A 14,266-nucleotide genomic window follows, 5' to 3' on the forward strand; every position below is an offset into this window, starting at 1 on the left:
GAGACCCACAGAACGGGAACAAGGCCAAATCGAACACGTTCACACATACACACACACTCACACACACTCACACACATGCTTCCTTATGTTTCAGGGAGACCTGAAGAGATGCCTCTCTCCTGCCCGACTTTCTTGTTGTGACATGTCAGCTCTTTTCATCTGTGGCGTAATCTCACAGGAGCTGAAGCTGCTCCAAATTCACAACTGGTGTGTCATCAATCTGCAGGCTGCAAACCTACATGAGGATGCTTCTAGAGAAGGGCTCGCCAAAGTGTGGGCAAAAATGAGGCCCAAAAACCTGCCCAGCCCGTCCCATATTGAGAGAACCCATATCAAAAGCCCTCTGAGTTCGCCGCTGTTTCAGTCATTAAAGGTTTGGGACATACTTGCAAAAAAATAAAATAATAATAATAATTATTATATATATATATATATATATATATATATATATATATATACATATAAGGATTATATATATTATATATAAGGATTATACAGCGTCAAAGAATGGATAGGAGGGGTTAAAAAACCAATTGGACACCTATGTTACAGTTTAAGGTGGGCTGTAATGATGGATGCCTCCCATTTGAAAAAGGCCAACTGGGTCCCAGTACAAACCCCTTTACAGCACATGCCTACCTGGAACCCACCTGGCCCAAGTCTTACATAAGCATGTTGGCTAGTTGGGTATTATCTGCTGCAGCTGCACAATAACAAGCTGTTGGGGCAGGACGGGGGGTCAAACACTTCAGAATTGAGAACCACTGCTTTAGTGGGATTGCCCTGATAGAAATAGTCTAGCTGCATAATAATAAATAATAAAAAAAAACATTGGTTTAGTCAGTAAATGTAAACAAAATATGATTAAACAGCCAAATATTGTTATGTATTTGTTTATTTATAAGAGTTTTATCATTTTAAAATGAATTACCAATTGCTGACATGGCGTCTCATGTGGCTTGGGTTCCTGATAAGATTGCGGAGGCGGAGAGGGATGTGGAGGTCTACGTTTATTATATGGAGATAGATCCTGAGACTTATATGTGTGTGTGTGTATATGTGTGTGTAAAAATCAGTAAACATTTACAGGGAGGGTGTAATATCCAAAAATGTGGTTTGTTGCCTGAGGGCAACACCATGCCATTGAGGTTTAAGGCCCCTCAGCTGGTGATGTGTGTATCTACCAGGTGATAAATCCCTCCATATAAGTGCATAAATGTGTCAGACACTTCCATGTGTGCTTGCTTGGCAAGAAGCACCCTGTTTTATAGAGCGATGCCAGAAATGCACATTGTGTGAAGCTCCATAGTGAATCCAGAGAAAGGCCTGCAGGTCTGTTGCGAGACGTTTGCCGCCACACCTGTTTCACCGTCTGCAGGTGGATGCTGTAAAATCCATGTCCACGCAAGACTGACAGCCATCCCAAAACTCCCTTCTGCCCTCCCTTCTGGCCAGTATGTTAAAACCTCATAAGTGTAAGTGTTTCTCCAGCTGCATCGTCCAGCATTTGAAGGCTTGTCCAGCATAGGCAGTAGCCCCCCCCCCCGCCACTCCAACTCATCCCAGGCGTCGATATGACGTCAGATAGACAGTTTTAGCTGAAAATGCAAATTTGGTTGATTTCAAAACCAAATGTTGGCTCGACATCAACCTCCAGTGATGTACAGATGTTGAATTTTGTGTTATTTTATTATTATTTACTTCATAATATTTCATTTATTTATATATGTTATATATATGTTATTCATTTATGTATGATGGCACTCATGCCCATCATCATACGTCGAGTATCGGTACTCCTCAGGCTGTGGTGACCATGCTGATTATGAGATGATAATAATGATGAGTTTCTGAAAGCATGCTGAGGGTTTGTTTACAACTCCGAGCTTAAGTCCTCCACATGTTGTCATTTCTGGCTCTGGTAACATGTAGTTGTGTTCCTGTCATAACAGCAGGTAATCTGCTGGCTCAGGAACTGCCCTGAAGGAGCTTATTCTTCAACCTGACCGACCTTAAACACCAACCAGCCTCTTAAGAAATGACAGCTGTGTAAACGTATAGGTGTCATATAAAATGATGCACTGTGGGATACTTACAGTTAGGCCAACTGAAAGTGATACAGACTTGATTAGACAACTGATTAGTCCATTAGTCCACACTGAGCTGAGCCTCAAAAGCATCAGTAAAGGAGCTGCAGCTAAAACTCATTTTCAATGCTGTGTGTAAGATGTTTAGTCTGTGGCTCCGCCCCCTCCGTCGGTTTGCGGTTTTTAGTCCCATAAAGGGTTAGAGCACCCTCTATCACATGGATGAGATGCCTTTCTATTCTCCTAGGGCTGTGTTTTGATGGGATTTGAACGTATGATCTCCTGTCTTGACAAGCAAGCAGTTAGACAGTAGCGCCACCCTACAAAAAAAGTTACTTTATGATTTTAAGTACACCAAAGGCTCTATAGGCAAGTCTGTTCAGCCTACGGCCATTTTTGCAATGCTGCCGAGCAGTTAGGCCAGGGTCCAGGCCACCAAACTACTGGAAACTGGTCAAAAAAATCCAAAAATCCAAAAATCATATTTTCATATTGAGCCTTATGAGACCTCCTGTTCATACTTCATCCAGTATCCAGCTCTGTCTGGATGTCATATGGATTTCAGGTTGGAGTGGGGAAATGCAGTCAGTCCATCATGGCTTTCCTAAGGACGAATTTCAACAAGTTTAACCAAATGCAGGCTGACATGTTGAGGCAGACCAGCTGAACTTGATACTGTGGCTAAAAACATGCCCCCCGGCCACGAGCAGCCACATTTTATCTGCAGCATAACAACTACCACTGAACCACCAAAGCACCATATTTCAAGGGTTTATTTCTATCGGAGAGTTGCTGACCTAGCACCTGGCACTCTCCACACGCTTTACCATCATTAAGTATGTGTGCAAAACATGGCTATAATCAGCAGTGTATCCAAATGACTGGTTTGCTGCTCCGCGCTGTCTCTCCTGGGCCGAGAGAGGCTTTTTACGAGTGTTTACTGTAGGACTCTCGTGACTACCCTCGCGGCACACTGGCCTCAAGGCCACTTAGTGAGCAGCAGAGGGATGGAAGAAAAACACAAGGGTGTCTCCGGCTCAGCACGGGTCAAATGGTACAGGTCACGGCCTGAGTCAACACAGGCAGGTCATTGGAGGCAGGGTAAACACTAACGTCCATGAACCCATTAGACCCTGTATGCAAGCCCATACTTCAGTGCTTCACTCCCGCATCTGCATTACTATGGTAATTCGCATCAGTTTCGTAGGACCTAAAATAGAGCCCTGTGGGACTCCACGAGACATGCTAAACCAAAGGGTTTCTGAATACTTCACCACAGTTTCTGCATTAGGAATAATAGTGGAATCATTAACTTAGGGTTTAAGGGGTTAAGGGCTTAGCTTAGTGGCAGCACTAGCTGACAGCAGTTTTATTATAAAACAATAATTTTTAAATTATATTTATTTTTTTGAATAAAATATAAAATTATAAGTATAATATTTAAATTATTATGAAATAAATAATGAAATATCTTTAGATTGGGTTAAATAAACACTGTTTGGAGGAATTCTGGTTCTGACTGACGAATTTAAAATGATTTAAATGATGTGCACATTTATGTGATGTACATCATCACTGTCATGCAAAATCACTTTTTTACATAATGTGAATCTGCCAATTGTTCTTTACATCGTATCAGAATGATGAATGAACCAATAGAAATGCTCTAAAATGACTTGAAATAAAATCTTTTTACATTGACTTCCATTGAAAGTTGGGAATGTTTTTTCCTTTTCCTGTAAAGTTGCCATTTTAGAGATATCCAATTTTACATACAAATATCGACATACAATTTTATAAGATATATAAGGTACTGCATACAATATTATGCAATCTGTGTGAAAATATGTACTACTATCATTTGTAATTATGCTGTTATTAAGCAATATGAACTGCACTGTTTAGCTTTTAGATTTCCTATATAAATCTAAATTTATAACTATATAAATAAATACATTATATATACCTTATCCTATTATATATATGTATCTTATCCAGAGCGACTTACAAGGTTACTCGTATTACAGAGGTGGGCTAATGTAGTGTTAGGAGTCTTGCCCAAGGAATCTTATTGGTGTAGTGCAGCATAGTCACCCACACCGGGAATCGAACCCCAGTCTCCCACATGGTGTGGTAGCTCAGTGGCTCAGCTCTGTTGCGCTACACCAACCACCACTGTAGTACACAGTAAGAAATGTAAAGTCAAGTCTAATGAGCTACCACTATGCCTGGGCAGGGGGGAGTCACACGTTTGAATACCAAGCCATGGCGCTTTGTTGTTGCCATCAGCAGCGGGCGTCTGAGAGAGCACTATTGCTTGTGTCTGGCTTTGCATGTATCGCTCTTAGTGTCGGGAGCATTGCTAGTGCCAGGGGGAGGTTCTAACGAACGGGTAGATTAATTGGCAGAACCAAAACCAAAACCAAAAAAGGAAAAATTCAACAAATTATATAAAAAAAATATAATTAAAAAGAGTAACTGATTATAGTTTTAGTTTTAGAGTTAACTCAACTCAGAGTCAGAAGTCAGAAGTCAGAGGTTAGTTAGTTATTAGATGAAGCACTTGCATGCCCTCCTGAAACCTTAGGGTTTCCTAATCCAGTAGGAACTGGGATATGGGATACACACGAAGCCGTATTACTCAGTACCTGGTGGGTAACAACTACTTCATGCTGTACTTAAGTACTAAAATACTTTATCTGTATCTATTGGAGGATTGTTTGTTTATGTGCTGCATCGTTACTCGCTACAGTTTTAAAAACAGTACGAATCATTTCAGAATTTCAAACCCGCATTATCACCTCCAGAGCACTAGATGGCGCCTTCACCGGGTTCGATGAAGTCGCCTTAACTTTGAGCAGAACAGGCAATCGCATGCTGCTGCTGCTGCAGTGAGGACACTAAGTTAGTTTATCTCCAGATGAAGAAGAAGAACCACCAGAAGCACCACCTCTATCTTCACCTCCTGCAAATACTCGTATGTGCCGAATGGCCTGAGCTCTTTCAGCTGTAGTTGAGTTTACAGAGAGTGAAGCTCAGGGGTTTGAGCTGCTCTCCTCACTGGTTTTACAGATGAAACTCTTGTATGATGCAGGTTGAGTCAGGTCTGAGTTTGTTTAGAGAGTGAACTGAAGACTCGTGAAGTTCATGAACTATGTCTTCTACAGTCCCGTCCTTCTACTACAGCCAGAGGAACTGAGACAGTGCTTAAGTCTGAGCATCTGAACTAATAGAAACACTGATACCCAAACTTTTGACTGCTTTCTGTAAGAACTACAGAACACAGTACTGTACTTTTACTCTAAGTACTTAAGCAGTACATTTTAGAATACTAAACTACTTGCAGTACTTAAGTACAAAAATGTCAAATACTTTAGTACTTTAGTACTTCTACTTAAGTACAGAGCTTAAAGACACCTGTACTTTTACTCAAGTCACTTTTTTCAAAGAGCACCTGTACTTTTACTTTCAGTGCTTTAGCAGTACATTTTAGAATACTAAACTACTTGCAGTACTTTAATACTTCAGTACTTCCAGTTAAGTACGGAGCTTAAAGACACTTCTACTCAAGTCACTTTTTTCATAGAGCACCTGTACTTTCAGTACTTTAGCAGTACATTTTAGAATACCAAACTACTTGCAATCAAAGACACTTCAAAGACACTTCTACTTGTACTCAAGTCACTTTTTTCATAGAGCACCTGTACTTTTACTTTCAGTACTTTAGCAGTACATTTTAGAATACTAAACTACTTGCAATACTTAAGTACAGAAATGTTGAGTACTTTAGTACTTCAGTACTTCTACTTAAGAATGGAGATCAAAGACACTTCTACTTGTACTCAAGTCACTTTTTTCATAGAGCACCTGTACTTTTACTTTCAGTACTTTAGCAGTACATTTTAGAATACTAAACTACTTGCAGTAGTACAGAAATGTCAAATACTTTAGTACTTCTACTTAAGTACAGAGCTTAAAGACACCTGTACTTTTACTCAAGTCTCTAGTACTTTAGACATGTCTGAGAAGCACTTTTGGCCTGCCGGTGGGCCTTAGGCTGTTTAAGGGGTTAAGCCTAGTCATGACCTACATGCTACAAATTGCTGTGTAGTCCAGGCTGGACTAGGCCTAATCATGGACTGACTTATTAGGTCAGAGAGAAGCGGAAGAGGCGGAAGCATTTAAAACAAGATCAGATCAGTTGACCCCATATAACCCTGTGACCCGCTAACACAAAAGAGAGAGAGAGAGAGAGAGAGAGTAGATAGTTAGAGAGATGTAAGAGAGATATAGACGGAGAAAAGAACAAAGAGTTAGAATGAAGAGGAGAAGGAGAAAGAGGGTCAAGGGTGGGCTGAGGTGGAGGGGGGCGAAAGGGGTGGGGGTTGTTCAGACCCATTGCAGCTGCAGTGGTGAACTCAGCAAACTGTAATAAAGGGACGTTACAGAGCGCCGATAGGGAGGAAGAAGGGGGTAATCATCATTCTCCTCCCAGCCAATTAGCTTAGCCATTTCCTTTACATTTCGGGAGGGGAAATTGACTGTGGTAATTCTTCCTGTGATAAAATACGCAGTAATGAGAATTCCAATTGGACAGAATCTAGGTCTAGAGTCTAGAGTCTAGAGTTACGCAACAGCTGCGTTTTTGGATTGAGGACAAAGGAAATGTTTCCCTCAGGCTGTTTTAATTCCCTACTTACATTCTCCCTGGTGATTTCTGCCCCTTTGCTAAATCTCCATGTACTCAACGGCCTCCGTGACCCCTTGTGCTCCGCTCTGGGATCTTTGGCGGTGACCCCTGTTTGGCGGTGAGGAATTGTGGGCCCACTTAAAACCTTACAGCCAGTTTCTTGGACAGGGATTAAGCCTAGTCGTAAACACCACAAGCTAATATAGTCCCCACTCACCTTCAGCGTTCTCTCTGGTGACGTTTTCTTCTTGTACTCAATGACTTCTTTGGCCATTGGGCTCCACTCTGGGTTCTTCGGCAGCGACCCACATTAAATTCCAATCGTCACTGTCATTAAACCTTCAAATTGCCAAAATGGTACATTTTCGGGAGAAGGGAAGGGCTGTCTTAACTTTCAGTGGAAGTCAATGTAAACTGATTTTGGAGAATTTCTATTGGTCCATTCCCAACAACTAAGATATAAAGTGAGCATTGAGCTGTGGAGCTGTGGAGGAACTGTGTTCTCTGGAATGATGGATGATGGTGGTGCTCCATCTAATATTTTTGGGATGGGTTGGGGATGATGAGGTGTTCTGACTTCAGTGTTACTCTTGTGCAATCAAATCCTCACAGCAATGCTCTTCCAAAATCTTGTAGGGAGCCTTCCAAGTGGACATGGGTTTTTACTGGGACCCATTGGGCTTCAGCCCACCTTAGTCTGCAGTGTACGACTCAAAAGGGGCCCATGTTTAACCCCTGAATCACTGATTCTGGTGGTTGGTGTGGCACATGGAAGACTGGGGTTCAATTCCCAGTCTGGGGGACTATTCTGCACTACACCAATAAGAGTCCTTGGGCAAGACTCCTAACACTACATTGGCCCAACGCTGTAATATGAGTAACCTTGTAACTCACTCTGGATAAGAGCATCTGCTAAATGCCATAAATGTAAATGGTGGGCATCCATATGTGGGGGAAATGGTGGAACCCGAGGACAAAATTTTCTGATCCCCAGTTGGGCTACCCATACAGGCCCCACATTTCTATGGTCATTTCCACAACTATTAATTAGCACTGACCAATCACATGCTTATGCTTCATCAAAGCGAAGCATAGTTTTAGGAGTTATGCCCAATGTCTCTTATTGGCGTAGTTTGGTGGGCTTGCCTAGCCAGGGAATCGAACCCTAGTGTGCCACAGGGAAGGTGATATAGTTACCCTACACCGATGCACACAACCTGGACTCTCATATGTGGCAGATGTCTTCACCCCCTGTGTCTGATTATGCCTAACAGGACTCTTTGGTTGGTGATTAATGGCCTATGTCTGTTCCCCCAGTCATTTCCAGGCAAGTCTCACCACTATGGTCTGAAGAAGAGAGGAAGACATTCATACGATCAGGACACAGTGAAGGAAGGCTCAGATCTGAAGAGGACGCAGCACCATGCAGCTCTGCCCAACAATGACCCCGACTGGAAGAGGCGGCGATGCGGAGTGCCGGACTTCTCATCCAAGAAGGGCAACAGCCTCCATTTCCAGGCCCGGCGAGGGGACCTCCATGAAGGACGGCATCGACGCAAGCGCTTCGTTCTGTACGGGGGGCGCTGGGACAAGACTTTCCTCACCTACAAGTAAGACGCTTTATTAGAAATATGGCTGCTGTTTTCAGACCTGGCTGTGCTACATCCTATCCCCCTCCCCGGACACATCTATCCCCTCGACTGTCCCATTGGTTAAAATCAGGCATGTGATAAATTGTCCATCTTCACACAGCTGTCATTGTTATATGCCAGATTAATAAAAATTATGGAATAATAATACAATTATTTATTAAATTATTCGTAAAAATAGGCAAAGAGGGCAAGTGGACCTCCATCCTCTCGGTAGGCCCCACATGCCACGTATTGGGATGTAGAAATTGTCTACTGCAACTGTTAGAGTTAATGATTCTCTTGCAGAACTTCATTGCAGCGCTAATCTGATCCAACTGACCCCCCTCGCCCCCTATTCAGACGCTCCTGGCTTCAGCTCAGTCAAGCCAAGGTGCTTAAGGAACAGTCTGGTCACTTAGTGACCTGTGGAGAGACCCCAAACTCAAATTTTGGGAGGTTCACATCAGAGTAGGGTTGCAGAGTAGGGTATGTAGCTATGCAGTACCTACGCCGTAAATTCAGCATGGACGTATAAGTTGGCCCTATGGCTTTCCTAGCAAGCCTATTGGCTCTTTTCCAGAAGGGCAGAAATTTCTTCCGCATTTGGCCCATCTGTGGTAGTGAACACACACACACTAGTGAAATAGGGGCAGTGAGTACACACACCCAGAGCGGTGGGCAGCCAACTCCAGAGCCGTGGGAGCAGAGAGAGGGTGAAGGGCTTTGCTTAAGGGCCCAACAGTGGCAGCTTGCCGAGCCCGGGAATCGAACCCACAACCCTGTTATCGATAGCTCTAACCGCTGAGCCTATTATCATGTATATTAAATTTAAATTATATAAATAATACTTAATATTAGTCTATACATACATTACGTCTGCATTCGTGAGGCTATCAGTTAGGACGTTAGCCTAGGAGCTAAGGAGCCAGCCAGCTAATAGCCTCACAAGCACCCGACTGGAACTTCATAACCGAGCCATTTCTCTGGAGGTTTCAAATCCAGCGCCTTCAGCTTCAACCACGGATTTGGGCGTGGTTGATCTTCGGACGGTGCTGTTCAAGCGAAATTCACCTCGTCTTCCAGTGTGTTAATGAAATACTTTGCCTGTCAGAGCAGATCAGACAGTCTCTGCACTCTTCCGGGCCCCACACAGATCAGGGCCCTCTGGCCATACTGGAGGTTCCTTCTTATTTCCCAGCTACTCCCTTCTCTCCTCATCACAGACAGCTCGGTAGCTCGTAGCCCACATATTACAGTGTTTATGAGCAGCCCAGCGCAAGTGATCTTTCAGGGCGAGTGAGCGCGGTGTGCGGGGAAGAGTGTAGGCTGTGGTTTTGGAGTGTTTTACTCTTCTTCCTGCGCTTTCATATGAGAAACATCCCTCTTCTTTCTCTCCAGGCCACCCAGGATGGAGGTGTTTTATGCGTGTTGTCTGGATGCCCCTACTCACAGACTCTCTGCGGTTTGCAGGCAGTCAGATGTAACATTCCTCCGAGACTTCTTATCTGTCCTAACAAAGAGCCGCCACTCTCATTCCTTCCACTTTCACAGCACCCCTGAGCCGGTCTCAGGACAGATCCTATCCCCCCGGACACATCTTACCCCCTCTGACCTCATTTTACCCAATACGATAGCCAGCCGATGAAGCTAGCATGCTACTTGTTAGCCAGCCCTGGACAGTAGAGACAGTTACTCCAACAAAAGCAGAAGAAACCTAATAGCCTTGATTTCAGAAGAAATCATAAATGAGCAAGTGTCCCAATACTTTTGTCCATATATTGTATACTGAATAAATGCATTCTTTGCATCATTTTACCCAATACGAAAGCCAGCCGATGTAGCTAGCATGCTACTCGTTAGCCAGAAGCAATGCTCCTCCAGGCCTCCTCTTGTCGCGGTATGCAATCAAATCCTCACAGCAATGCTCCTTCAAAATCGTAGAAAAAAAATAGTAGAAAGCCTTCGTCCCTGGACAGTAGAGACAGTTACTCCAACAAAAGCAGGAGAAACTCTTTTAATAGCCGTGATTTCAGAAGAAATCATGAATGAGCAAGTGTCCCAATACTTTTGTCCATATATTGTATGCTGAATAAATGCATTCTATGCATCTTTTAGATGCTCATATGTGAAATTTTACACATTAGTGCAAAATGGAAAATATAACAGTATCCTGAACGTAGTCTAGGATTGTTTTATATTTAAAAATAGAGAATTTTAGGACAGTCTGTTCTGAACATTGTTGGAAAATCAGGGGCTTTGAATTGACCTGCTCAGTGTAATTCATCACCATGCACTGAAGCCTTTCAACACCTCTAACTCCAGAGCGTCTCCGGTCACTCCTGAGGTTCCTTCAGCCTGACCTGAGTTTTTTTTTCTTCAGTTGACACATTGACCTTCCTCTGGGGGTCACCTCTGCCCAGCACTGATGTTTTGACTGACCTGCCTCCTCCATCTTAGTCAGCGAAGATCCTCCACCAGACATTTGCTTTCCTCCCGTAATTTGAAAGCAGCAGGGTCGCGACCCCAGCCGGAGCGGACGCCGATCATGCGTGTTACGGCAGTAGAACCCACATGGTTCCTGTTTCCCTGCTGCCACTCAGCGGGAGATAAGAGGCCAGAGCCTGTTTTCCCCCTTTACACTCGTCCGTCTCTTCCATTCTTCACTCTTCTAACTACAAAACGTCCGGACAAGTCTGAGCCCAGAGGTTACTAGAGATGCAAATTTATGCTATATGTCCAACACTATATGTCCAAATGTTTGTGGACACTCCTTCTAATGAATACTTCCAGCTACTTCAATACATCAACTTCTGATGAGTTGGGGAGGTTTGTGATGATGGTCCAACATCCTGACCTCATTAACTTCAGCTCTTGTCACGGAATGCAATCAAAGCCTCACAGCAATGCTCCTCCAAAATCTAGTAGAAAGCCTTCGTCCCTGGACAGTAGAGACAGTAGAGCTCCAACAAAAGCAGGAGAAACTCTTTTTTTAATAGCCTTGATTTAGGAAGAAACAGTGAAGGAGCAGGTGTCCTAATACTTTTGTCCATAAAGTGTATTATATTGTCACACAAAAACAATTTTTACTTTTTGGCATAATGTGAATTTGGCAGTTGTTCTTTACGTTGTGTCCAAATTTTTTGATGAACGGGCCAATAGAAATGCTCCAAAAGGGCTTGGAATACAATCTTTTTACATTGACTTCCATTGAAAGTTAAGACGGTTTTTTGCTTCTCCTATAAAGTTGCCATTTTGGAGATGCTTTTGCGTGACAGTGACCATATGTAATACTCATGCATGTTTACAGCCTTAAAACTAGTTTATTTCATAGTATTTATGAACTAATAAATTGTACCTTTAATAACTGTATAATAAACCTTGGGTTTAAGGGGTTAAGTCAATGAGAAGCTGCATGATGTCCGATGGAGCCACATTGATTAAACCTCTTCCTTTGTTTTACGGCCCACTTGCTGGAATCATGACCCTCATTCATGACATCTCTCATTGCCCTCCATTCAGCTTCAGAAGGTACTTTAGGATAGACTGTCCTGCCCAGCCTCGTCCATAAATACTGAAGACAAAGAGACAAGGGCTGTCCTGCCTCATTGCATTCCTAAAGAGAGACAGAGACAGAGGCAGATATGCATGTGGATATGGGGTCGTGAAAATAGATCAGCTGGGAGAGAGTCAGTAGTCTGGTAGTCGGGTAGTCTGGTAGTAAGTACGGCCTAATGACTAACGCTCGTAAGAGCTTGGTTCTGGAGCCGTTTACACAGTCCCACTCTGTCCTCTGTTTCTGTCCACATTAATGACAAGCTCTCCAGGACCTGTATGCTGAGGTAGGGTCACATTCCATCTCAGCCACAGGTCCTGGATCAGCACTCCTGATCTGAGGGGTTTATGAAGCTCAAGGCAGGACTCCCTCCCCTTGTGGGGAACGCTGGGCCCCAGCTTTAATGAGACTCTGACAGCTCCCAGGATTTGTCTCTGACTCGATGGCGCTACAGCCTAGTGTAGAGGGGGGTGGGTTCACTTTGACATTGACCCAAGCCAGGTTCACCTTTACTCTCATAATGGCCAAAGCTGAACCTCAGAGAGCTTAACAAAACACTTCCCACCTCATCTGTATCCTGGCCTAAATCCTGTGGTCAGTTACTTTTACAGTTTACAGACAGTAATTATGGTCCACTTCCATGGACTTTCCCTACACAGCAAACACACTGATAGTAGATAGCAATGGGAAGAGAGGCTTCAGCATCAACATTGGCTTCCATTATATGTGAATATTGAATTCCTACTAGATACCTACTAGGATAGCAAGCATGTTTAAGGTAGTAGTAACTTCAGGCTCCTGCAGATGCCGCTGCATGAAGACGATCAGGCTAATAAATACCTGCAGGGTGTGTGACAGGACTCAGACTTTGAGAATAGTGCAGTATAGTGCAGTGAGGGTCTCATTGGATGCGTGGAAAATGGGTCTCAAAGCAGATACATACTTGATGATTGGCTAAAAGGAGTTGAATCTAGCTAAATCTGCAAGTGTATGTAAGCATACGGTCATACCGGTCTACCAGCAGTGGCAGAAATCCCAGTCTATAGTAAATTCCCATCAGAATTGTAATGGAATGAAAGCTGCCTCGCTTTCAAACAAGATCTATTTCTTGAAGTCAACTCCTGGACACCTACTCATTAATGCATTTATCTATTCAGCCAATCATATGGCAGCAGTGCAATGCGTACAATCAAGCAGATTCAGGCCAACAGCTTCGGGTAATGTTCCCACTTACCATCAGAATGGTGAAGAAATGTGATCTTGGCGATTTTGAGCGTGGCCTGATTGTTGGTGTCAGAAGGGCTGGTTTGAGTGCTTGTAGAGCTTCTGGGGATTTTCAGCACAGCAGTCTCTGGTCTTAAAGAAAACTCATCCAGTGAGCATCAGTTCTGCAGACTGAAGCACCTTGTTAATGAGAGAGTAAATGGTCAGAGAATGGTCAGACTGGATGGAGCTGATAGAAAGGCTACAGTAGCTCAGATAACCACTCTGTACAATTGTGGAGAGCAGGCAACGCATCTCAGAATGTACAACGACATCTCCAACCTTGAGGAGGATAGGCTACCACAGCAGAATTAGAACACCTAATTAGGTTCAGAAGACCACTTTGGGCTCCACTTCTGTCAGCCAAGAACAGAAAGCTGAGGCTGCAGTGGGCACAGGCTCACCAACACTGGACGAGTAAACACTGGAAAAATGTAGGACTGAAGAATCTCTTGAGGAATCTGGATTTCACTGGATCTGAATCCAGTAGAACACATTTGGGATGTGGTAGAGATTCAGGAGATTCAGAGCATAAAAGGTTCTTCTGAAAGATCTGCAGGAATCGTATGATACAGCAAGCCATGGCATGGACCAGAATCTGACTTGGGTTCTAGCTTTCAGGGCTTTGAGTGGGTTTGCACATGTGTTGTTACCGGGACCCAGTAGGGCTTCCCAAATAGGCCCCATCGCTACATCCCACCCTGATCTCACACGGGTCCAATCTAGGTCCCATGTGGACCGTGACCTACGTCTCTGTTTTTGATTGTGTGGCAGCCTAACCTACATGCACTGGTTTGCGGTTCAGAAAAACAATGAAATGAAAACGGGTCCCTTTAAGGGGACAAAGCCAATGAGTCACCAATGACACATTAGATAAGATTAAGGAGGAGAAAGAGGGGGGAGTCCTCCTTGGTGTTCAGACTGCACCACTGTGTTGCTCATTGCTCTTGTCTGAACTCGTAAAAAGGTCCCACAAGTCAGACAGACACAACTTTGACTAGAGCCCCAATCTGCAAAGATAATTACACCTAGGAGCATGAAG

General features: G+C 43.6%; 1 protein-coding gene across 1 annotated transcript in view; it reads left to right on the forward strand.

The window, feature by feature from the left end:
- The window catches only part of mmp11b (matrix metallopeptidase 11b), a 41,619-nt gene that overhangs the window by 12,792 nt on the left and 14,561 nt on the right, over window positions 1-14,266 (forward strand). The window contains exon 2 of the mRNA XM_072661836.1: window positions 8,095-8,387. Coding sequence (XP_072517937.1) covers window positions 8,095-8,387 — 293 coding nt within the window. The remainder of the gene's footprint in view (window positions 1-8,094; window positions 8,388-14,266) is intronic.

Source organism: Salminus brasiliensis, chromosome 18 (genome assembly GCF_030463535.1).
Source record: "Salminus brasiliensis chromosome 18, fSalBra1.hap2, whole genome shotgun sequence".
Classification (NCBI taxonomy): domain Eukaryota; kingdom Metazoa; phylum Chordata; class Actinopteri; order Characiformes; family Bryconidae; genus Salminus; species Salminus brasiliensis.